General features: G+C 40.2%; 1 protein-coding gene across 2 annotated transcripts in view; it reads right to left on the bottom strand.

The window, feature by feature from the left end:
• Nucleotides 1-26,759, bottom strand: part of ST8SIA4 (ST8 alpha-N-acetyl-neuraminide alpha-2,8-sialyltransferase 4) — a 57,535-nt gene extending 30,776 nt beyond the window's left edge. The window contains exons 1-3 of one of the 2 annotated variants that reach the window (XM_032095831.1): nt 26,223-26,759; nt 21,609-21,740; nt 11,724-11,981 (exon numbers count right to left, since the gene is read on the bottom strand). In XM_032095831.1, the coding sequence (XP_031951722.1) occupies nt 11,724-11,981; nt 21,609-21,740; nt 26,223-26,335 (503 nt within the window). In that variant the 5' untranslated portion in view covers nt 26,336-26,759. The remainder of the gene's footprint in view (nt 1-11,723; nt 11,982-21,608; nt 21,741-26,222) is intronic. The other variant, XM_032095830.1, reaches the window with a different exon arrangement.
• Nucleotides 26,760-27,360: the final 601 nt, after the last annotated feature.

Raw genomic sequence — 27,360 nt, 5'->3', positions numbered from 1 at the left:
ATAATTAGTTACTATCTGCTCCCTTACTTCTTCTAAGCACTATCTGTGTCAGCAGTGTTTAGTAAATGGTCTAATGAGACAAAGATTGATACATTTTGGAGAGGGGGTTAGAAAAAAACCTAAGTGTATGGGAAACATTCATAATTCATGTGATTGGCAGTATCATAGGCAGTAATACCCATGGCACCTCAAATTAATACTGCAGTCCCTGTTCTTCCCATTACATCAGACCAGACCGTAGACAAAACCTCTGCACAGCCATTTCAACAGGGTGGTTACTCTAAACTTAGTATTAGGCATCAATCATATTATTTAGGAAATCTGTAAGCTTACAGAGGCACCTAACGTACACAAATACTATGTACAACCATGGTGCTAAAAGGCAAATATATCTATAAAATATTCCCAGTAAGAATACAGGGGTTCCCACACATGAGCTTTCAGTGTGATAAAAGATTTTCAACTGAAAAATGCACTGCAATGCTATCACTAAAAGGAGCACTGGGATAAAAGGGGAAAATTAGGTAATTTCTGAAATATCATGCAGTATTTGAGCATGCATAAAACAACTGAGATACTAAGACACACAGACCAAAAAGTCTCACTGATTGAACACCTGCTTCTTCCACAACCACCTGCTGCATGTATTAGTTACAGTGGATACGTTAAGAAGAAGTGTGGGTAAAAAACTGGTAATGGCTGTTGTTGTATGCCATAAGAAAAAAAAGAAGAATGGAGTAGGTGCTCCTACACAACACTTTTACCAAACTGGGTGATCATCCCTGGGTTTGGTGTGCCATCTTTATGGCCCAAACATATCCATAACATACATGGTCTTTTAGAGAACAGAGCTTAACAAAGAAAATAATGCAATCAAAGTACAAAAATATGCTCAAATGACAATCAGTTATTCCACAGAGATTCAGTTCAACTTGCTTTGTCACTTATAGCTCATGTATATGAATACAAATGTCCAGTACATAGTATTCATAGACCGTATTTCAACTTAATTTCAAATAAAAACCATTAAAATTTCCTCGGGTAAAATGCCTATCATTTCAATTTTATCTGACACTGAGAACCAAAAGAATATTCTACCTACAGTAGAATAATGCAAGAAATGGCCACGAATCTGTACATTTCTTAATCCTCTAACAATTGGTGGACTTGAGGTTTACAAGTTGAAATAAATACTTTAAAATACTATAAAGCCACTGGAAAGAAGTGTTTTATACCCATGCTTTGTTTTATTAGTATCTTCTCTTTGTAGAGCAAAGCCAAAAATATTACACAGTATTAACCACATACATTCTGAGAAGTCAAAAAATGAAAATCAGATCATTGCTGGCAGACATATTAAACCTTTCTGAAACATAAGGCATTACACCTACATTAGTGTCAATAACATACACTCCTTCCTGAGTAGCCTGCAAGGTTTTATATCCAGATTAATATCCAAATTCCTGTAAGAATCAAAATAGTAATCTTGAATCCAGTAATTCATGCCATTTCTAAGAAATAATTGGACATGAAAGAAAAATTAAAGGCTCGAGCAAGTAGGAGAGGGAAAAAAGAGTTTAAGACTGAAGACAACCTCACAGCTGGACTACGTTCTACTCATACTACATGCAAGAAGCATATTGCCCTAAGACTTCTGTGTATGAAGCACATTTTCTCACCTGGTTCTCCAAATAAAGGTGTGCAGCAGTGCTGTGGTAACTTTCCCACACACCCAAAAAAAGGGAGATTTACAAAAAAAACCATGCACAAACTTCCAATTTCCCCCAACAAGTGTAACTATTAGTAAAGTGTATGGACTCTCACATGTTTTGCATACTTCTTTGGCTACTGAAAAAACTAAAGTTGCTTCAAATTAACCATAGGAATCTGGAGTAACAGTGAATCCCCTAACATACCCACTTCATCTCAGTCCTTATCCATGGTACAATAGAGGATGTCTCATGAGAGTGGGAAGGTTAGAGGCTCAGGTACAGCATTGCAGATTCTATTCACATGCAACAATCACAAGGGGTTTTTAATATGTGCCGTGTAAAATATTGTCTTGATACACCCTTTCACAACACAAGTTCACAAAAATACTGAATATATGACTTCACTACGAAGATGGTTTTTGTAACTTCATCTGCTAATAAACTTCATTAATTCCTGTTGCCCATATTAAAATTTATACTGGTAATCAATAAATTCTTTCTTCCCAGTGTCTCCCTTAACACCAGTGAACTGAAATGCAAGTTATCATCAATTGACATAGCATAGTGAAGTGTCAGCAAAAGTCTAAGTGGCATTTTAGAAACAGCTGCAAAACACATTATTTACATATTTATTGTAAGTCTTGCTGCAAAATTACACCTGAATTAGTTTTGCTGTTCTTCCCAGTACTATTCCTTTGACAACAATATAAAGCAATGAATTTCTTTCACTGAAAGTTTTTTGCATATATAAAAAAATTATTAAAAAAACCTCACAAAAATTACAGCAATGAAATATTGAAAATTATATTTTCATGCATGAAAAACTAAGAAATGGAACTTAGTAGTATCCTGAACACCTGTACCTTTGCCTTTTGATGTGAAAATACCATCACATATGACTATAAAGAGCATATTCTATAGGACAATTATGAAGATCCACAGAAATGTTGTAATTCTGATATAGAATTTTTTTTTTTAAATCTGCAACATTATGAGGACAGAAAGAGTTAAAAAAATCATTATCCTTGCAATAAATTCAGAAAAAATTATGATTTTCATTGTTTTGGAGAAGCACTTTGGAGTTGTTAGAATGGAATGCTAACAGAAGTTTGAACCTTCCAAAATGGAGATCAGCTAAAAAGGCAGTTATTTAGATTAAGACTGTTCTGAACATTTTCACCTCTTAGAACAGTCAATGGAAAAAAAAGCATAGCATTCTCGAGTTTCCAACTGTTCAGAAAACACTAAATTAAAGGCTCTGTATTATCAACAATAGGAGTAAGTGATTTTAAAATAATGGTATCCTTTTTTTCTTAGGATAGTTATAAGAAGATTCAAGGAAGATTCATGCTAATCCTATCTGCTCTACAATTGGATGCTTATAGGACACGTATTTATTTAAGCAGCCTTTCTGGAACCCATGATCATTTGGGTAGGGGTGTAGAGAAGTGACTTCTTACTGATATTTCTTGAGCGTTCTGGATTTCTGTCCTTAAATATCCTCCTAAATCACCTATTTAAGGACTAACTTCTTTAAAATAAAAACAACAACCCTACAATGTGGCCACATGAGTCAAGCCCTCTCCAAGGCTCTCCTGAGGTGGAGACCACCTAGGCCTGGCTGACTGGAACAGCTCCACCAGCGCTCCCCTTCCTCAGACACTCAAATCCCTGAGCAAGAATACTGGAAGATGATGGCTTTTCTCTGCTTTCATTTAATGTTTCAGTGTAGTGTGACAAGTTTAAGGAAGAAACAGAAGGCAAAAATAGAGCTGCCACATTTTAGATCTGAAAAAGGTCTAATGAGCTAGTCATGGTGTATTCAGATGCTATTTTTAGAGGAAGGCTCATGCTTTTAAATATGTCTGTTAAATTGGTAACTTGGCTTTCAACAGATCTGCTGGCTCTAAGGATTTAGCTCTATTTGGTGTAACAGCCATGGTCCAAGCAAGGTATACTAAAAAATATTTGGACATAAAAGCTGATATGAATTACAAAAACAAGATCCAGAATATAGGTAAATTAATATTCCAAATATCTTTATTCTGAAAAATTTACAATGGTTTTTTTTTTTTCCTTGCAGCTGAAGGAACAACACACATTAATGAAACTACTACTAATTTCTTATTATTAATTTAAATTGCTGTCCTGAAATAAGACACCACACCTAATCACGGAATGCTTAGGTCTGTCCTTTTCTTCTGCCTGACCATATCTGCTGTTTTCTGCTCATACCACATATGATGCTTGCTTCTGCATATCACAAGAATCAATACACTAGGGAGAGAATCAAAACAGAATTGTCCTCCCCTATGTACAAGACATACCAAGACATCTGTTAAAGGATATATTCTTTCCTCTCAAAAGGGGAAAAAAAGGACTACAAGCTTTTTCATTTCCACTTCACTAACCACAGGCATGGTCAAGTTAAAAAATGGAAGTCAAACTATGCTGGAATATAGAGCTACATTTGCCCAGCAAAATTTTATCACCAGTGATGGCAAAAACATCCATTTGGTTCCTAAATGCTGACAGAGTTAGCAGGAAAAGGATTGAAGAAGAGCCTGAATGTATTTGGAAACCAGCTGTCAGAGGAGCTGGAGGACTGGAGGAAACAAGAACCAGGAAGAGCAGTTCTCCAGTATGTTGATGACGTCTTGATAGCAGCCAAGATGCGAGATGACTGCATCGAGCTCACTGTAAGTCTGTTGAACATTTTAGGCCAGAGAGGGTATCGGGTCTCGAAAGAGAAGGCACAGGTTGCCAGGGAAACAGTAGTATACCTGGGCCTGGAAATTTTCCATGGACATCAACAACTCAGCAGAGAGCAGAAGGAAGCCATCTGCCGATTTCCAGAGCCCTATACCGTAAGGGAGATGCAGGCCTTCCTGGGAATGGTAGGTTGGTGTTGCCAATGGATATCAAACTATGGGCTACTGGTAAGACCTTTATATGAGGTCCTTGAAGCAGCTGAAAAAGGGACAATCATGTGGACACAGAATGCCAGGGCTGCATTTAAACAGCTGAAACATTCCCTATTGTCAGCCCCAGCTCTGGGGCTGCCAGACTTGACTAAACCTTTTGAACTCTTTACACATGAGCAACTGAATGTTGCTCTGGGGGTACTGAAACAGCACCTTGGAGACCAGCGAAGAGCTGTGGCCTATTTTTCAAAACAACTAGACAAGGTAGCCCAAGGTTGGCCAGGATGCTTGAAACTTGTGGCAGCAACAGTCCTTCTGATACAGGAGGCCCATAAATTCACACACTGTCATGTATGTACCCCATGCAGTGATAAATGTACTGGAGCAAAAGGGGGGACACTGCCTATCCCCTAGAACGCTCAAATACCAATCTGTATTGTTAGAACAGGATGATGTTACTCTAAAGACAACTTCTCTGGCAAACCCTGCGATGTTTTTATCATCCACATTACTTGACAGTGTGCCTGAGCATGATTGTTTGCAGAGAATAGAGGAAACTTATTCCAGCAGACCAGACCTGAAAGATGTTCCTTTGAAGGATCCAGACTGGGAATTGTACACTGATGGGAGCAGCTTCATGAGAAAAATATAAACTAGGCACTTCAATCCAAAGAAAGAAGCAACTAATATCTTTTCATGGCTGTTCCTTGTCAGAGCAGCCCTAACCTATTAAAAAAGCTTCACTCAACAGGCCTGTTCTCCATACTGTCCAACTGAAATGAAAGGGACTTTTCCAGAAGTGGTGTCACCACAAGAAAAAACACAATATATTTACTAGGGTTTGTTTGACTGGTTGGTTTTTAACCAAATAACTCCAAAACTGAACTTGGCCTCTGCTTTTGAAGAGGTCTCATCATGAATGTAAAATTAAATCATTAAAAAAAAAAGAAAATACTTACTCTGATTTTTTATACTGTTCAGATTCTGAAACCAGAGTTGACCTGTTTGGTACATACTGGCTGCCAGAAGTAATTCCAAGTAATTACTTGGCAATGCTTAGTGTTGTTATTTTACACTTGCCCAAAATACAGCTGCATTTTTCAGAAACTCCTATGTAACCACTGCATTTCAAAATATACCACTTACTATAACAAGTTCATCTGGTCTGTAAGATGAAATGCTAACTCAGCCCTGGCTTGGTAGTTTCAGCATGAGGAAGTGCAGACAATGTGGGAATAAGATGTACTTTTTCATCTAATCAGATATTTTGGAATGCTTCAGACTCTCTCTGGGTATAGCATCAATATGCAGCACACTTTAAGTCAGCACTAGAAGAGTAATAGGGGCACACAGATCAATAGTTCCTAATGGGGTATAAAAGCACGAGAAGTAAAAAGGAAAGGTAGATGGGAAACAGGAAACAGTTTCTAGTCATCACAGTTTGAGATTTTTTTTTAATAGCAGAGTCTCTATACTTCCCATTTTAATTAGATGGACCACATTTTCTATGGCCAAAATAAGCATGACTACACAATCTTGTGAAACTTCTGTGTGTTTATCCATTATTATTAACACCTTCACACCACCTTTATAGGATATTGAATTCATAATACTGCAAATACTGTTGGATGTCTGTTGTGTCCTCTTCACTTTCACAGACCTTCACAGTCAGTTTTACCATTTTACCATTAAATTAATGGTATTGTTGGTGTTAACTCTAGCATAAGAACTGTTCCTCTATGAAAAAAATCTCAGAGACACAATTTTCCTTCAGATCTCACACCCTGCCCCCCCCCCCCCCGGCCATGAAATACAATCAAAATCAACTGAATATATTTAACCAAAATAGTATGACATACATGTCACAGCACATAGCCATAATGCACTTGGCATCAGAAGATTCTACAAAACTGTCTTTCACCAGCCTATACACCTGGATACATTCAGTAACTCCTTTCCAGGATACCATCAGGTGGCACCTAAGTGAGGACATTTTACTTCTAGAGACATCACACAAAAGCAAAAAGATCAACAGAGTGTCATGGTACATTTTAATGCCAGAATCCTAACAGCAATATAGGTAAGTGCTTACGAAGCACTCCAGAACTTCCTAATTACACTATGTGATTACATATTAAGTCATGTACAACTGAAACATGTAGGAAACTAACTCTGACAAATGATTTACTTTTTTCTTTAACTTCAGTTACAAACAAATTCCTTGCTATTTACTTTAAACAGATGCTATGTAACTACACATGCACCGAGACTTAATTAAATAAATATCATATAGTTTAAATTATAATAGGTAAATTTCTAAAACATTTTAACTTTCATTTGTAAATAAATTTTTTTAAAAATTTAAAGATCACTGTATTGAAACACCCTATAGGCAGTAGGGCCAAGCATGTTATTCCCAGAACATTAGAGATTATTAATCACAATACTGTCAGACTCACTAGTTGTTACACAGATCACTTTAATTGTCATATACCATATGAGAGATGTTTCATGGAATCATAGAATGGTTTGGATTGAAAGGGGGCCTTAAAGATTATTTAGTTCTAAATCCCCCACCGTGGTCAGGGACACCTTTCACTAGACCAGGTTGCCTTCTCTAAGAAAATTTTAATCTAGAAAATCTAGTATCTAATTTTTTCTGTAGTCCTGTTAAATGAATCAAATTTAATCTCAGAGACAGTACAAAAGTGTATAATGTGCCATAGGCTAAATGCAGTTTAAAACTGTGGTAATTTTGGATTTCCTCTGCAATAAGTAAGGATGCTAATTTGAATAACTAGTGGTACAAGTAAGACAAATAAGGAAAATGAAAGAGAAGTGTGTAATTGCTTCAGTTACAATTTGCTAAAATACCTTTCAAATGAAATACAAAACTCATGGATATTCTACTTTTATTTATGTACTGCAAGACTGTAATTTCTTTTCCATGTCCTTTTACTATTTATTGCCACCATCATTCTTTAACGTGAAAAATGAAAAAGCAAGTAACTCGCAATGACTACTATTTCTATATTGCTTTCTGTCACAACCCTCCTGTTTTCTCCCCTTTCACCCTTCTCAAACCAAATAAATTGAAACTTCCACTTGAAAAACAAAAGTACCCATCTCTTGCTCAGCATTTTCTACGTATCGCTAAGCTGTCAAATGAGGCCAGCTTTGACATGATACATGAAATCCAAAGGCACTCTATTGTCTCTGTTCTGAAGAATGAATAAAAAGTGAAACATATAAATTTTTTCCCCCAAACTGCAAGAATAGATTTTTAAACCAAAGTGAAGGGATATATTTGGGTGACTTTCAACTACCCCAGTGGCAGCCTGATTCAACATCAATACACCACACTACATTTTACTACATGCTACACAAAAATAATGCAGTAATTTACAAAAGGCCACCTCTGTTGACCAAAAGCTAAGAATGAGTATTTTTAAAAGAGAAACCATTTTGCATTTATTCTACCAAGACCTCTGTAAGAACAATTTTGTCTGGACTAAAAACAGCAAAAAGCAAAAATAAGTAGTGCAAACCTCTCTCCCTTGTGCAGAGGCCCATGGCAGCACAAAGGAGCACATAGTAGCACAGAGAGGTTTGTCTCTGCCGGACCCTGGGGGAGGAGGTGTCACATAGCAGAGCCCTACAGAGAGGAGCCTGCCAGGAGCTGACAGATGGGTGAACAGCGAGTGATCACCCCATAGAAGGACATTGAGGAAGTGTCACATTGCTGATGTGGCAACACAGGATAGGTCATGCCATATAAGGAAATACTGTGCCTTGGAAAAATGTATAAAACCAACTCACTCCTTTGAATAAACGATTCAGATTCCCTGCTGGTCTGGGTCTGTGATTCAACCGCCGGCAAATGGTGCCCTGTGTAATTTATTATACACCTATCTGTACGTCCATCAGTGAGCCCCGTGGGACCTGAAGTGCTGCTGAAAGAAGCAGGAAAGTTGGCCAGCGATGAATCCCTGCAAGTTGTAGGTGAGCCACAGGGGATGTAGGGGATGGAGTATCCCAGGAACAGAACATCACAGAGATGTTGGAACAGATTTTAAAGGAAAGTTGAGTCTACAGATTTGAACAGACTCTTGTTCTGGGCAAAAGACTGTAACTCAACTTTAGATAGTACCAATATTTTTGATCCTTGGACATGGGAGGCTTTAGACACATTGTGGGACCGAGTTACACACAGTGACGTGGCGCTGACAGAGCCTTTGTGTCCACAGAGGGCAGTGTGTAAGGCACTCACAGCGCATGCAGCACCCAGAGACCAGACAAAGAAAGACACTTGTGCCACTTTGGCAGCTGTGCCAACACCTTCTGAGCCGCCAGCAAGCGACCGTAAGTCTGTCGGGGCTGTGGAAAGAGAACCAGAAGATGGCCTCTCGTCCCCCAACCCATTTGACCCTGGAGGGGAACTGGATGGTATCGTAGAAGAATTCACGCCACCCCATGCCATGCACCATCAGCTAGAGCCATTTCGCAGCAAGTGGTGGGAGCCGGGGGGGAGCGTGTTCCCTCTTTGTTTGCCTTCTGTGAGAGTGCAGTGGCAGCAGCAGATGCAGTGAGGGGGAAGTGTGCGGGGCCACAGTGATGCGGCACTGGCGAGCACGCTGCGCTGGCAAGCACGTGGCAGAGCTGGAAACTGGCAGAAAGCACATGGCAGAGCTGTACCATGGCAGCAAGCACATGGCAAAGCCACGCGGTACCGACAAGCACGCAGCGGCAAACACATGGCAGTGAGCACATGGCAAAGCCACGCCGCGGCCACACCTGGCGGCTGCCCCCACGCCACAGAGGGGCAGGATCTGCGGCCCTGGGAGCTGGCGGGGCCGCAGCTCCGCTCAGCGCATGGCGGGGGCCACGAGCAACTCTCTGCATGTGAGAAGGGAAGAGATGGGCTGGCAGGACCCACGTAGCCGGTGGGACCCGCGCAGCTACAGCCAGGGCTCCTGTTCCCTGCGGACTCTCGGGAGCTGATGCTGTGCTGGAAAAAAGGACTGAGTGGACCAAGGGTCCCTTCCTTGGGGGTCGTGGGGGGGCTGCAGCATTTTGAACCGGCTTGTGTGAGAATGGCTGCAGGCCAGGCATGTCGTTCCTGCAGCTGGTCCATAGAACTCTTCTGTTTTTGTTATTTAAAATGTTGCCACAATCCTGGACCTTATCTCAAAGACTGCTTTTGTTACCACACCACCTTGTGACCCCTGCATTGCTCTGATTGCTTTTTGTGATAGATAATAATTCTAATTTGTAAACTATCTTTTCAAGCAGAAATTAACTGATATGTTTTTTCAGGGTACTCTTCTCTGTGAAATAGTGAAGTATTTAAGCAGTTGAAGATAATTACCTTGCTTATTTTTGCTCGGAGAGTGCTTGTTGTTCTGTTAGATGTATTATTTTACTGTTCATAGTAAGAAAACTGCATGTTATGTTACACATTTTCTTGAATTTACTAAGTTAAAAGATATTTTTGTTACATATTGTTAAAACAGAAAAGGGGGGGGGTGCAGGGATGGGGTGTGCTCCCCGCGAAAGACTGCAAAGAAGTTTATATGTTCTTAATTTTTCAATCACATTCAGAATGAACACAAGATATTAATAAAGTTTTTAGGCAATTTTGTAAGTATTGTAGAGAAACCCTCTCAGTCACAGTTTGAAGCTCTGCCCAAGCCCTAGCCCTGGCTGACTGGTAATTATACCACCAGACCCAGGTGTTTCTGCCCTAAAAGTGTAATCAAGTCATTTTGACTTGCTAATTTGATCTTAGAAAAGCTGGACCCTCTTTCAAAGTAAACTTTAAAGTCTTGCCTAAGAAAGACTTTCTAAGTCCTCACTGTGAAACAGAACCTCCCAGCAGTTGCAGACCCTGAGTGATGGTAAAAGTTTTAGACAACTTTACATTGTTCCTCAAAGTTCTAGCTGTTTAATCACTGCCATAGTTCTTATTTGTATAGAACAAAAAAGGGGGAGTTGTGGGAAGAGATGGAATAAATTTGAGTTGCAAGCTGTAAAACCAGCCTGCAGAGGCCCATGGCAGCACGAAGGAGCACATGGCAGCACAGAGAGGTTTGTCTCCGCCAGACCCTGGGGGAGGAGGTGTCACATGGCAGAGCCCTACAGAGAGGAGCCTGCCAGGAGCTGACAGATGGGTGAACAGCGAGTGATCACCCCATAGAAGGACATTTAGGAAGTGTCACATTGCTGATGTGGCAACACAGGATAGGTCATGCCATATAAGGAAATACTGTGCCTTGGAAAAATGTATAAAACCAGCTCATTCCTTTGAATAAACAATTCATATTCCCTGTTGGTCTGGGTCCATGATTCAGTCACCAACACCCTTGTTTTATTTTCACTATAAAAATAATCTTCTTGTCAATAATATAGGCATGATTTTAAATTTAGGGAATCACATGCTGATGGTTAGTGTTTCAGATTAATTTCAGATAAGGCCTGTAATATGTACATCAGATTAAAACATTTCTCCTAGCTTTTCTCCAAGAAACGTAGTAGCCTGCTGTGAGGGATTGGTTACGTGAAAAGGGACATATAGATTCGGGATATACAGATTCTTTGCAGCTTACTGATCTGAGGAGCTGGCTACATGAGAACGGGCACATAGACCCTTGCAGCTAGCTGAGCAAGGTCTCATAAGACAATGCACCACACATCTTGTGTAACAACTGAAGTTACAGAATATTACATGTATCTTGCTCAGTAACAGAACCACCATTGAGTCTTACTGCTGAACTATGGGTTTATTTGCAGAGCCGGCAAGGTTAGGTTTTGGCAGTATAACAATAGACATCTGTGGTTAGAAGGCCAGGGAAAAAGGCAGAACTGCTGACCACGAAAGGGGTACTAAGGAGGGGTTTTAGGATCAGCTTAGACGACGTGAACCACTTAGAATGCGCTGTTACGAATATGCATAAAGCCTATTATTGTTAGTATATAAGGAGTTCTGGTACAATCAATAAATCGGATTCCTGCTGATCACTCTTATTGAGCGTCTGGGTTTCCCCTCTATCGCGACAGCCTGCATCTTCAACAGCAGATAAAAACTTACCTTATTACAAAGTCATGGCTATCAATCTCTTTACCACAACCGCTCTTCAGAAGGATGCCAGAATTCCCAACAACTGCACAGGTTTTAAATCGGCGATTTTTCATCGGGGAAACTTCAGGGAGAAGGCTGTGCAAATCCTGAGAAATGTTTAGAGTGCGACGTCTGTCCAGTACATAATGAATTACATCTCCTGGCTTGAAGCTGCTTTTGACCACTGAGACATCTCTTTCAGCATCCAAAAACTGAAGAATATTCTTCCTGTGTTGACAGAAAAATGCACAGATAAAACCCAACACTCCCTCCTTGAATGGAGTTTATCTAACAACAGTACAAACTGTTCAAGGCATTCAACCTAAAGCAGAGGGTAGACAGTGTCAGTCCTACTAGGGTCATTTCCCGTGCTCTAGGATGGAGTTAGAACAAAGCTGTTAGGATGGTTCACACTGTGGTTACAATGTAACACACAAATACTGCAGAATTAGAGCTTAATGACTTGTATACACAACGGCACCAAGAGACGAAGGGAAGATAACTGCAAATTTGAAGGCATACTGTGTTTGATTATCTTCACAAAATTCTGGAATTAAGACATTTTTAAAAAGGACTGTGGCAGTTTGTTTTCATAAAAACACAGTTACATATATGATCAGGAAATGTCATCTTTTACAAATCAGCTTGGCCTAGGAAAGGCCATGTTTTCTTACAGATTCTCATTTCACCATAAGAGTAATATATTCAGTTTAGCATAAACTTCCTCCTCATTAACTGAAGTTTAGCTAAAGCTATCCTAATTAACTTGATATGAGAACACACTCAGTCTTTTCCACCAATTGGAACAAACAGCTTAAAACATATTGCAAATTAAACTACTGCAGCTCAGGATCCAGTCAAGTTGTTAGCTGAACTCAAAATCACTTACAAACTTATCAAGACTTGAAACATTTATCATCTTTTCTGCAATTAATTGTTTAAACTATTAGACAGGTTCAGACACGCATGACCAAAACATGAGGGTTTAATAAACTACCATGGATCAAGTGAACTATGACAGTTAAACAGTTGCATACTCCCAGCCCCCAGCAAGTAACTGATGAAGAATGTTTGCTTTTATGTCAACTGAAAAGTGAAATCATGGTATCTGTTTATGGGGCTATCAGGATGCTCTGCCTAAGTGGTGGTAAAGCAGCTCAAACTTGCTTCTATTTGCAAAAGTTATCAGTGCCGATGGAAAAGAGGGTGTTGAAGAATGCTGAAACCAGCCTGACTCATCAATCCCAAAATTAAACATTCTATTCTGAAGAACAGTCTTTCCTGACAGAAACTGGTGCTGGTGAGGATGCAGCAGACAGAGCTCCTGATAATGGAACCAGCAAGTGACAGTGCTGGTAACTTAAGTAAAGCTGCTGGGCTGATACACCTGACTGTCTATCACTTCATAGTACAAAAGCCAAGGCCCTCTTTTTAATGGCAGAGAATGCTTACATACCCCTTCTTGGATGGGGTGTGCGTGTAGCTTCCTCCCTTGAATGGGAATCCCCTTCCAGATTACTCCTTAAGGCTGAGTAAAAGAGACTTGCCCATGGTCACTGGTATGAGTAAGTACCATCAATTTCTACTCGATTATTTTGCTAGCTTTAATATTGTTGCTTCAATATGGCTTCAGTAAATAGTGAACGATATTAGAAGTTATAACTATACTATGCATTAAATAAAAATGATCTTTTAGTCTAATCATTATCATTATGATAATCAATAAATAATTTACTTTAATAACTTAAGTATATTTGGTTTGCCACCCTTGAGTCTGTGGGACAAAGTTGTATAAAGGTTCAATTACACTTGCACAATCCTTTAAACATAAACTGTTGACCAAGTCTGGGGCTAAGATTGGATCCAACCATACCTTGATTCCTCTCTGAGAAGGAGGTTAGCATGCAAGGGGTTTACAAAACAAGTTCTATACCTCATAACTCAGTGAGAGGGATTCTCTAAAACTCTGTTTAAAGCTTCCATTCTGCCTGTGACAAGTGGGGGACTGGGGTCCAAAAACTGGCACATATTCAATACATAGGTTCAAAAGAGATACTTAATGACTGCAATGCAATGACTAACATATGCAATGACTAATACCTGCACTGGCAGTGTAGAGCAGTTTCAGTACACCCTTGACATAAAAAGCTGAAAAACTCCCCAGGAAGAGCTGCAGGAGCCACTGATAGTTCAGGATTGCAAGCAAGCAAAGCTTTTACAAGCTTGTGTCCATCTCTGAAGCAGGTATGTTTGTGAAGAAAGATCACATCTGAGCCAAGTACAACACTCTTATAGAACAGACAGGGAGTGTGCTGAGTTGGGCAGGGTATTTAGTACATAATAAATCTACTTGAAACTTTTGCCTCTGCAAGTCTAACAAGAAAAGAAGAAATTCACTGTTGTCAGTAGGTGAAGTGGAATTTAAAACAAAACAGATATTTTGTTGATGAAAAGAATGTTATTTCTGCATATTAAGCTTCTAGAGTGGGACTTCCTTAGAGCATATCAAAACAGGAAAAGACAACTAGAAATGTTATTCTAGCAGTTGCAACACTCAGTCACAGCCATAAAGAGGAAATAATCCCCCACAAGTTAAAAGGGATGAACTACAGAAACACCCATACTCACTAGCCAGCTCGTGTTGCTGCCTCAAGAAAGAAGAGTGTGTCTGAATCTTGCAACCAACAACACCATGGAACTGATCTTAAAGGCCACAGAAGAAGAGAAACATAAAAAAAGGGTTTTTTAAGTAATTCCTCTCATTTCCTAAACTTGCCAAAAAAAAAAAAAAAAGAAAAAAAGAAAAGAATATCTGGACTGGGTAGGACTATCTGTTACAGCTGTCATATATGAAGGAAGCAGCATCAGAGCAAAGGCACCTTTTGCTGAGGCACATGAGGGACTCAGAATAACAAGGCAGGATAGACAATGTTAAAATCTTGAGTGTAGCTTTTGGTAAGGCCAGGCAAGATATTGCTGTAAAAGGAAGACTCAAATTTGGCCTTTAAATTGAATGGACTTTAAATCTCATTTAGTTTGATAGCTTAACTTCATGGGCACTCTGCAACAGATACATCAACTACTATAAAACAAAACAGAGGAAGAAAGAAAGAATTGCCCAATCTAGAAGTATTAAAAATTACTTCAATTATTCATTACATAGGAAGAGAGCTACTACAGCTGGGGCTGTAAAGGATAACATGAATGCATCAAAAGCTATTAACATCATCAGCCAAGCTATCAAGAGACTCATTTCACGTGAACTCTGACTTGAGAAGAGTCTCAAAACCTCAAAAAATTATGTGAAACATACAGAAACTAGATTTCCAGCTACAAGAAGTCACATGATCACCAGAAGATTTGCTTTAGTTCCTGACGCCTAGAAAAGATTGGCCTGAAACTGTCCATGTAAGCAAAAAAGTAGCAACATTTGTGCATGAACACAGTCTCTTCTGTATTATTTTAAAAAATAAGAGGAAGACAGTGAAGTTATGCAAACAGTACCAAAAAAAGTAAAAGCACCTTGGCTTCCATTATTAATTTGGTTACTTACATTCAAAATTCATTTATCTATATGCTGATAAAAGTCCTCCAAAGAATTTCATGTGGACCTGAATTAGAATCAGATAATGAACCACCCAACACAGCTGAAATTTCTAAAATGTCTAAGGAATTTATTTTTCAATAAATATTGAGATGGGCAGAAGTTACTAATCTTAGTATCTTTTCACTTACTTAAAAATGTTTTCTTGTCTGAAGCTGTCATTAGCATACTCAAATGTGCACACAGATATTGCAGTACACAATAGAGTCCTTGTATAAGAGACATGCAATAATCCTAATATGAAGACATTTTTTATGGATTCATCTGGTGGCATCCAGGTATCTTCTAATACTGAAAGTAATATGATAAATAATTCAGAGTCCATGCTACTGTTTTAAGTTCCTCTGTGCTACTGACTCAGCCATACCATGGGGATAGCAGTACTTCTGATTTTCACATAAGCGGTGAGAAAAAAAATATACAAAAAATAACAAATACTGAGCATACATACATGAGTGTCCCAGTCAGTCCTGATGCTGATTAATAACAATAACTTGTTTAAACCTCTGTTCTATCCCACAAAGAGCACTAAAAATAGCACAACAAGGTTATTCTGATTAAACAGACATGACAAAATAATGACAAGTGCTAATATTAAATTCAAAAGTAAGCTTGATTCCACCGAGGGAAAAGAAGAGCACGATTTTTAGTAAACCTTGAAGAAAAGGTGTTCTGCAACCATAAGCTAAAACGTATAAACAAACAGTTTCATTTGAGGCGGTCTTCAAGTTTTTTACGACAAATGAAACTGTATCAGGGTGTGCCCTGAGCCGTTTTGTGGGCAGGTGAGACTGATGTGACTCACCCTTAATTGTAGCCAAGCAGCTGCTTGTAACATGTTTACGTGACTCAAAAAACCCCACAGTGTCATAATATGCGGCTGACCTAGGGTTTTTCTTTGATAAGCAGAAACAGATCTCCATAACATTTAAGTACCAACTGAAACTCCCGGTTATCTGAAAAGAGTTCATGCAACAGATAGTTAACGTCTCTGAACAGCTTTCCAATTGTTAAAACTATGTACTGCTCTGGGGCAACATGGTGAGATTTTTCTCATGATTTGCATTTTTCTAGTTTTATTTTGTACTGTGGTCTTTGAACTACAAAACTTATATAATCTCAAACTGTTCTTCATCTGCCTCAGAACTGTGTGAATGAAGGTAAGAAAACAGACCACTTGAAGATTTGTAAGATTACAAAAACATGTATATTTTTAGACATTCTCAAGAAAGACCTCCAATGCTTTTTCTGGGAAAAATCATTTATTTAGAGGCTGGCACTGCCATAAATCCTTGCTGCTGGACTTCAGTGGACCCCACGTGTGAGGGAAAGCCTCTGGAGCACATCCTCAGTGCCCAGGAGGGTTCACCAGCAAACACATCATGGAACAGAGATGGACTAAGTGTTTACTTAATCCTCTCTGTGCCCACTGAAGATGTGCCTTTATCTACATGTCCCCCAGCCCATGTTTATCTAATATGTTCCTAATAATCCCTTGTGGTGGGGACTAGACAACCTCCCCATGCACCTGTCAGTGTTTCCCTAGCCTTACTGGAAGGACAGTATTCCTCAGACGTTTTCCACAGCAGCTGAGGCTGCTCTTGGTCCTCATGCCTTGCTTGTGAAGGACAGACTACACCTAATTCTTAGCAATAGCCTTCATTTACCTGAGGATAAGAAACTACTCAACTATTTTTTTAAACTTTTATGTTGTAGATTTCTAATCCCTCCTCTTGATCTCCTGCAGACTCTCTCTGACAGGCCTTCATAGACAACTTGATTTTCTAACCCTAGCAAGTCCTGACTCTGATTTGCACTCCACAGCTGGAAGGTAGAAAGTGGCTCTCAGCCTTTGGAACCACCATGGAGTACAGCCTAGATAAAACATGATTTTTGCCGGCTAGATTAGTTTAATTAAAAAACAACACGTAGGAACAAACTCTGTGGTAACAAAAGGTCACAGCTTGCTCTTGTACATGAATAGGGTTCTAGCTCCTGTTGGTTTCTTGAGGAGGCAGTGAGGACCACAGGTATTTGCACCTGTGCTGGGTTTTACTTTAGTCTGAAAGGAAGTTTTAAGACACGCTCTTCCAGGAAAGCAGCATTTAGAATATAGGATAGTTTGGGTTGGAAGGGTACATGAAAGATCATCTAGTTCAACCACTAAATTGGATTTGTTAAAAACATGCCTAACTACAAATAACCCTGGAGTTCCCAGCTGATGGAGGCCACACAAACAGAAGTGCTATAATAGAAGAGAGTGGGCATGCAAAAGGAAAAGTGGGCTTTTAAATAGACCGTGACTCAACTACTGCTTATCACAGGAAGGTTGTTCATATACCAGCTTTTCATGAAGATAAGCAAGGTAGAGTAAGATAGATTGGCAAGCAAAAATCACCTGAGGTTTATCATGACTAAACCAGACCAGAGAACCTCAGATTCCACGTCTTTGGCACAAAAATTATCAGAAGCAAACAGTGCAAATGGCTTCAGAACATTGTTCCAAAAGCTTCAGAGCAATTGTAGTGCTCCATTGCTCGTTCCGTATTTACTGCTTGTACTTTAGGGACTTATCACAGCTGTTTCAGAATAACTTGTAAGACAAAAAATTATAATAATCGGAACCTTTTGAAGGAGGAAGATGCTTTTTTTTTTTTTTTTCTTTAAATGCTGCTAACATCTTACAAGTTCTCACACTTTCTGACAGGAAATATCCTCTGTTAAAATGCAGAGATAAATACATTCCCAATGTACTTTTAAAACATTTTGCCTTCCTGCAATTCATAACCTTCTTCTGCTCCTTTCAACATAAATTCCCATATCTAATCAGAAGTAAATACAAGAAAGTCACAGATATTGACCTGTGTCACAGATGTGTTGTCATCAGCCCTGTGTGGAAGGCTTCCCCAGATAGGTTTGTACCATCTCAGCCACATCCCTACTTTCTGAAACTATAGCCTTCAGTACAAATGAAGTCTCTTTATTTCCATAACCATAAGGAAAACCTTCACATTGCCACAGAGAGTCAAAAGGACTTAAAACATAAAACCTTAGCAGATGGTGGACTCTTCTTCATGGCTAAAATAATTCAGATAGAAAGGGGAGCCAAGAGAGCAGTCTTCCTCCCTTTCTTCCCTTTGTCACAGGAATTATCAATTCTTCTTCAAAGAAGTCGCCAGCAATGAGAAGGTAACATCAGTTGCAAAAATCACTCTCCCACTAAAACAGTCATTGTCAAGGCAGCACATTTCACACAGTCTCAAGTAACTAGTAATATCCATAATTTCCATCTCAATCACAGAAAGTCTGTCTCCTTCTTAAGCCTGCTTAGCATCTCCAAAGGGCTGCTGCCCTCCCAAGAGGGCTGCTACACTCCACACACTGCCTTCTCTGGCTGCAAAATCCTAGAGCACCAGAAACCCAGTGGAAGCTTTCCAGCCTTCCATGGGGTCCTGATAAAGGAGCTTTACCACTCATTGACTCCTATCTGAGCCTGGCCTTTCCAAGAATTCCTAAGACCTTTGAGGCTGATAGACACATCACTAACCTGAGCAAAAATGAAATGGCCAGAGATGATGCCCACAAAATCAACAAAGAAATAGCAAAGTATAATAGTCTACATGCCAGTCAACAAGGTTTGACACATCACTGACCAACAGTCCTTGCACAAAGCAAAACTCACTATAAAATACTTTTTACATTTGAAAATTGCTAATGTGGGTGGCAAGCTAATGTAAGACACAAAAACATCTGTCATTTATGTTTTGACTGTATATATGACTGTAAGTTTAATGAAATATCTTTATGCTGTATACTAATGGCTTCACAAATTATTTCTCCACTGCTTAGAACTGATGACATTTTATATATTATTCAACAGGCACTAGCTTGTTTTTTGTTTCTCTCTTACTTCCTATGGTCAACCTCACACCACAAGACCACCAACCACTGTTGACGTTAACAGCTGCAATTATAGACTATGCATCATCTTCATGGTCTATACAGTGCATGTAACATTCTGGAGGGCTGAGCAGTTAGTTAAACCACAAGAACACCGCAGGACTTTGCTAGACACTTTTAAAGTTACTCCTGATAGGTGCATAAGTGTAAAACTACAGCTAAAATGCTTCTTACTGCTGTAACATGGAAGAAACATGTATAGCAAACCACCTGTAAAAGTGAGAGAATGTACACAACTTAGTCAGCATCAGATTGAAAGACATCATAAGGGGTTGCATGTGGCTTCCTCAGTGAAAAGCATGCCTGACATCCCTCCCTCACCACTGAGAACCATAACTGAATGTGCTGTGCATGTCAGCAAAGAAGATTTCTGGAAGACTATGCCTAGCTGGTAGCACTGACTCCTTTCATACAGTTCATGTCAACTTTTGGCCTTAAGTCACATTAATCTAAAATAATTTACTGGTTCACACCTACTCTCTGCCCCAGTGTTCATAAAGGTAGCCATTTCCTCTGAAACAAGACTGGCAATGTGGACTTCTAAATAACCTCAGCTTTATGCTCTCTATGGTACAGAAAATCTTACATTACAGTAGAATCTCTACCGCCTGTGCTTAAGCTGGTGTACAAGATGCACTGTTGTCTTCACTCTGCTAATGAGACAAAAAAATCCTTCCCTGCACAATATTTTAAAAAATCCCACATATCACAGTGCTTCTTAAGTACACAATAGTAATTTATTAAATAAGAGAAACTTCCCCCTCTGGAAAACAACAAAGAAAAAAGTTATTTTGTAACTCACGAATTTAGTAGATTGAGATGACATACATGTATTAACAGGATGAAAAAAACTAAAGCATTCTCTCTTTGTCTGAATGATAAAGTTTGCATTTGAACAGGTGGAAAATTAGCATAACCCAAGCTCAATTTTCTCTCTTAATTTTAACCAAAAGGTTATTGTAATATTTTTTCTTGTGTGTTGTTTGGCTTGAGCAGCAAAGTGTATTGGTTTTAAATGGTTCTCAAATATGATACTCAATTTTTCAGTAAAATGACTGGGAATAATTCTTGTCTCTACTTATAGTCACTCACTCATTTCCAAATCAGTTTACTTCACAAGTAGAAAAAGCTATTTTCTCCCAACTGCCAGACACATAACTTATGATACAGAAATTTCTAAGCTACCTTTATCTTCTGCATGCTTTAGAATTAGGGACATAAAATAGCAGTCATTAAAAAAATCTCTAAATTCCTCCTTCAGAGAAGACATGCTTTTATACATGGAAACAATGCCTGTTTAAGGGGTTTGTAAACTGCCCTTTAATTAAAAAAAAATTTAAAATGTAAAATTTCAGAAGTAGAAACCATATTTTAATTAGATCAAATTTCTATTCAACATCTTAATATTCAGAAAAGCAAGTCTAATTTTCTATGTGATTATTGTTAAAAATAGTTAATTTCCCTCATTTTTCATAGAACGTGACACTCTTAGTTATCCACACTGCCAATCCATGGTCCACATGCTTCTTTCATGGGCCACCTTCCTGATGAAAATGAGGAAGATCTGACATGACACACTCAGAGACATCTGCTTGCTACTCTCTGTGGTTCCAAGGTGCAGAGATCCACTGTAAATATTAAGCCACATCAGAACTATCATCACATTAACTCTGCTACTGGGTTGCTCCCTCAGCATGAACCTAAGGCTCTTTTTGGCCTTTCTGATCTCAAGAAAGGAAACTGCATAAAACACAGATATTGTCAGTGTCTCTGACCCTGTGACGTGGACCAGCCACAGTCACAACTGGATTCACAGCACTTGATGGCCCAGCTATTGACTCCTGGATCTGAGCTGTCTGCCTAAGCTCTCTCTGTAGTCAAGGGAGGAAAATTGGTATGCCCTGGGTACTTACACCTGTTCTGTTTCAAACTTCTAGGATGAGAGAAAATCATGTCCTAAAAACACCAGTTTCTCTCCACTGACTGTGGAAGAGTTCTAGACAACCAGCTTAAATATGGACATGCATAATGTGGACACTGATTGCACAGGTTTGACAGTCACAGCCAGATGAAAACATTTTATTAAATCTTATGAAGGATGACTTGACTTTGAGGCCTAATGTAATGCAGTTGCATTTTACACTGAAATCTAAATAGATACAGTTAAAAAACATCCACCTGCAAATGTAAACCAAATTACTGGTTTATAGACCAAAGGCATTATAAAGCAACATGAATGAAAAGCATTATAGGCAGGGTGAAATGAACTGCTTTTAATTTAAGACACTCACCTTATTTCCATTACCAATGAAGAATTGATTTTCCAACCTTCTACAGCATGTTGGAAGATTGAGGAGCCACCCTTTCGAATTATCTTATCAGAACTATTGATCATTGATCTACTCAAACTCAGTTCACCGTATCTGCAATGCAATATAGAAAAAACACAATTACGTCAAGGCTAACTCCAGTTTAAATAATTTACATCCTAAGCACCATCAATATATCCTTTTATTCACAACAAAAATAAGCAATTATCTCTCAGCTTTCTAAAGAAAATAAGCTGTAACTGAAAAAAATCTGTGGGATAGCTATCTGTAATAGTTGAATATGCAAACTAAGAGCTTAAATATGTTTATATTTGTAATGGAATAGACATAACAAGAACTACAATAAAATCCAAATTGTGAATCTGGACAAAACTTCATTATGTTTGTGAAGCAGATTCTGTACTTCTAGGTTCCAAATTTTTTGTACTAAACTATGAATTGTTAAATTTCAAGCCTTTGCCCAGCAATTGCTCATAATCTGCAGTACTGGCTTAATAGATATCTTTGGCCTCCTGCTGATGCTAAAGATTTTTAAGCATGGAATTCCGGAGTTTAATGGTATACAAAATATAAAATTTCCCCAACACTTCACAAGACTTTTGCATACATCTAAACCACCCCAACTGTCTTATCCTGTCCATTAGCCTTAGGATTATAACTTTTTGGCCATGTAATCTTAAAAAATAAATACAGTAAGCTTTGGGTGATGACCATTGAACACTTGGTGAGCTAGCACAAGTTGCAGTGGTATTAGCCAACAGGATCACATAAGTGGGACAGAGAAACCCAAACACTACAAGCACAACTTAAGTTGTTAGGACTAAAATTCTTTTTTATCTCCACATCTTTCCATTGTCACCCATACTGTTCCCTTTTAGATGCCAGAGCAATGTTCAGCTGAGTTCAAACACAGCTGTTAATCACAAACATATTGAAGTTGCTGGATATAAAAATCTACCACACAGAATGTCTTGTAACTCAGCAGTCTTGTCACTCAGATGTGCACAAGACAATAATACAAAAAAAAAAATGTTTATCTGTTAAATAAGCATGCTCTGAAATACTGCCAATAACAGTAACTTAACTTGGAAACAGAATATGTGACCATAGCCCTTCAAAGAACAAAATGGAAAGGATGTGAGACTGTAAGCTTTCCAGGAATTGCTGAGTTGTGTTTTTCTGTGGCTATAAGTTCTGATAACAATTGGATCACTGCCGTTAGTAAGAAATACAGCAGCATTACTGCTGTATATATAAAGCAAAAATATTTGGTAAATTATACAACACACTAAACACAAGCATGCTAACCTGTAGTGGGACATAATTAAGCTAAATTAACAAAACTGGTAATATGTAGTAATTTCTAGAAAGTGCCGTCATTGCAAAAGCCCCTATGACTATCAAACCAGTATCATGCACTTCACCAAAACCACCCTGCATTACTCGCAGCTCCCCTTCTCCCTCACGCCCATGCCAACACCCTGCAGCCCTGGCATCACACCGATGCAGAGGGAAGGCTGCCACCTACCGAAAACCTACAACTTCAGATACAAGACCTGTATGCAAATTACCCAAATCCTGCTGACTTGAAAGCATGGGAGGATGCTGCAGAAGTCCCTAAATTCAATAGCCAGAATCCAACTGATACTTTTTGCTACATTGAATTTTTTTATTACCTAAAACTTTTCCAAAATGGTTGTAATAATATTGATTACATATATATTACTGCATGAATTTTCTAGATGAATTGAGTGCATGCATCTAAAGGAAAATTACCAAACTACGTCCAGGTAAAGTTCTCAGTTTAAAGATACTTCAAAGACGTCTCTAGTTTATTCTGGGTTAAATATTATTTAGTAAACACTTGACAGTGAAACAAGTGACAAAACTTAGCAACAAAATGCATTGCCAACACTTAAACCATAGCATTTGAAATGTGGTTGACTTCCATATTCACAATTTACAACTGCAGTGAGTTACACAGATTGTACATTGAAACAATGTTAAATTACGTTTCTATGAAAGAAGGTCCTAGGCACTTTTTGTTAAAGTTACTACTATGAACACAAATGTGCTCACTTACATCCTCCTCTCCCTTTTACTGGATTGTTTTAATTTTCAGTTAAAGCAATATTAAATAAACTAATACATAAAAATCAAAAACTTTTTCCAGGTAATTCTTCATTGTGTAAATAACTGAAAGAAATTTGGATTACTTTGTATCTTCTAGAATCACTGCAAATCCTCTCTGATGTAAATGAAAGAGCTGCCATACTGTGACAGCAACTTACAGCTGACAATGTCAGCCTTCACTTTGGATTACCTTGCCTTGGTGACCAATCAGACCAACATATTAAGACTCTCTTCTGATGAAAATAGTTCATTAAATAAAGTAACTGCTTTCAGGCATATTCCATGTCAGTAGAAGATGACACTGCTTAAGAAATACTACGCTGCCCATAAAATGCATGTTTCATTACTTGTTTGACCTTTAAAGGGACATTACTGTCTATTTGAAGCAGGGCATGCTTCACAGTAATTGTCCTAGCACACTTTTCTATGAGAGCACACAGCTGGTTTAAAGTTTATAATGTAATTTGGAATATAGTCAGTGCATTTTGTATTGTCTAGGATTTACCTCTAGTGTACTAATAACCATAAAATGGACCACCTTGCACATCCCTAACTTCTGAAAGTAAATCATCCCATGGAAAATTAACTTTACTTGCCCACATGGCCAGTCAAAAATAACCCGTCTTGAACTCCTAATTCAAGAGAAAGGCATGTGTAACATCAACAGGGGCAGCAGTAGTGAGCAATACATTTTTAGGGTACTTTTTTCTGCTTCACACAGTAATAAATGGGATGACAGGCTGTGACAAGAAAAAATATTTCAACAGCGAAAGTAGTACCATACTGTACAAGAAGTCTCACTGATAAAGAAACAGATATCACAAAATTACTTGTGAGAAGTATATCACAGCTATATTTTAAAACATTTAAATATGTTTGTTAGGAACATACATATTTATAACTAAGTACACTTATTTTCTTTCATTGAATATTAAAATAACACTTCATTTTAGTAAGCGTTAACTTGTGTCAAACAACGTGCAGTAAGTTGAAGGCAGTTTTTTCTTTGCAAACTTATATAAAGTAATTTCTGAATAATTTCATCAGTTCCCACTAGTCTGAGAGGAAGGAGCACATTCTAAGAAACATGGGTATTAAAGGCAATTCTCCCTCACACATTCATTTGCACCTGTGTTTTCACACAGCTGTAACCCAAAAATTCTAAACTTCTGTACATCGCCTAAGAATACAGATAGCTTTGTGGTAGAAACTGGGTTACACCCAGGCTGAACAAGAGGAAGAGATACCAGCAAGTTGTGAAAATCTTGAATAACAAGGGAAGCAAACATCGCACACACAGAGGTGAGGCCAGCTCCTGCTTCGGCACGTGCCGGGGCCACAGCTGCCCAACCGTGCCCAGTTGCCTGCGTCCCCCTACCGCACCACGACTGGGAAAGAGGGATGCACTTTCTGTCTTTAACTCCGGGGCCAAGTAGGCTGTAATTGCCTCAGCTTCCTCTAGGCCTGTACGGATACTTACAACCCCCTTATGCCTCCTCCTTAAATTAAGGCAAGGGGACAAAAATCTCCCCACAGTCGATATGCACAAGCAAACAGAAAGTGTGAGCCCCTGCTTAGCTTTTGCTGATTTCATTAAACGACCAACAAATTTATGCATTGCTCCAGTGAAAACAAAATCTTATACACCTCCTTGGAAAAACCAGCTTGGCTGAAAACCCAGTATCTCCAGAGAATACCTGCAAGTTGGGAGAAAAATGAGGAATGCAGGCATTCTCGTACATAACGAGAAAGCTGAGGTGCAAACAGAAAAATGGCAAGGGACTCTTTGCCTCTCTTTTTGAGTTAATGACAAGCAGCAAAGGGAAAGTATGTAACAGACGGTCTCAGCGAGGGACCAGAGTTTCCAGTGGAGGAAGCTCGAAAGCTAAAGGGGATGACCACACTCTCTCAGAGCAAGAATCCTTGAGGAACAGCCAAGTCAAGCACAGCTCCCAGGCAAACTTCAAAGACGGAAGCAGGCGTTCACCTGCATCCCGGCACGCTTGCCTGCGAAAAGCACAACGCGCTCCCGTGGCTGCTGCTGCCGCCGCCACCTCCGGCCGCCCCTGCCTTCGGGGCAGCCGCGGACAGGTGAAACTTCCCAGGAGCCCCCCGTTTCTGGGGGTGAGAGGCAACCTCAGCAGCTGCACAGCTCCCGCCCTTTCCCGTGCACTCGGCACCCTGCCTGCGGCCGCCGAGCCCGGACAGCGAGCCCCGACAGCAAGTCCCGCTTTCCACCCGTCCCGCAGCGGCATCCGCGCCCTCCGCAGCGCCCGCCAGCGAGAGCGCCGAGCTGCGCTGGCACCGCAGGCTGAGGGTCACAGCCCGAGCGGCACCGGGGCACCTGACGACGCAGGCGGGGACGCGGAGGTGGGCCTCGGGCAGGGACACGGCCCCGCTGCCCCCACGGACCGCCCTCCCGGCGCGGCGCCCCGCAATTACCCGGTGAGAGGTGCCTCCTGGTGCTCCTCGTTCCGCGCTATTTCCTTCGTCTTATAGAAGATGAGGAGGAGACTTACGGTGCACACAGTCCACCTCTTCCTGACGGAACGCATGTCTTCTGCGAAACGCGGGCCCCCTCCCCCTTTCCCTTTGTTTGTCAGGGGTGTGCAGGAAGCAACTGCACACGCGGCACGAATTGCTAAAAACACGGCGACGTATTTTTTTGTTGTTGTTTTTTTTTCCCGAAATAATTACAGAAGATAAAATAAAATGTAAAAAAACAACAACAAAAAAATAACAACAAAAAACCGAAAAAAACCGGGCACGAGCAGAGGCTGGGGGTTCTTTGGCGTTTAGTTTCTCTCTTTTGCCCTGCCAGACATCTGGGCTCGCAGGCAGTAACTCGCTCGCTTCGACCGGAGAGACGTGTCCGTGGCGCTGCTGCCCGTTAGCCGAGGAACGCTCCGCGGCCCCGCTCCACGTCCCGATCCGCTGCGGCGCCGCTCGGCCGGAGGCGCGGCCGCTGCCGCCCTCGCCGGGGCGGGGCGGGGCGGGGACGGGCGGAGCGCGGCCAATGCGGGCGGATCGGGCGGGGCCTCGGCGTGGGGAGGAGAACGGCGGGCGCGGGCGGTGCCGGCGGGGCGAGAGGAGGTGGGGGAGGCTTGCTGGTAGCTCCGCTGTGTTTGGAGAAGGCGTGCCTTCCTCGCCTGGGTCGCATTTTGCCCGTGTCGTCAGCTGGGCGTCTGAAAGTTAAAGGGAGGGATCGTCAACGCTGTGCCGCTGCAAAGAACACGCTTCCTTTTCAGAGAAGGGTGAGGGGTTTTGTTCATTGGATTTTTTTTTTTTTCCTCTCTCCCGCTATGGATGATTGTGGATTGAACAAGGCACTGCAGGTTTTTCCTGGTCTCCGTGCCCCAAAACGCGCAGGAGAGGGCGGAAATGCAGAAGGAAAGCGGCGTGGCCCCCGCGCACACCCGCCGAGAGCCGCGGAGTCTGGCCAAATCCACCGCCCATGCCCTGCTCCCCAGGGTCTTGTTTCATCCACACGGTCTCAACACGGTCGTTATTTTCGTAACTTCTGCTGGGACGATTTCTCTGACATGCGGGGAAAAAAAAAAAAAAAAAAAGAAAAAGACAA

Source organism: Corvus moneduloides, chromosome Z (assembly GCF_009650955.1).
Source record: "Corvus moneduloides isolate bCorMon1 chromosome Z, bCorMon1.pri, whole genome shotgun sequence".
Lineage (NCBI taxonomy): Eukaryota > Metazoa > Chordata > Aves > Passeriformes > Corvidae > Corvus > Corvus moneduloides.
This window is presented reverse-complemented; position numbering and strand designations above follow the sequence as displayed.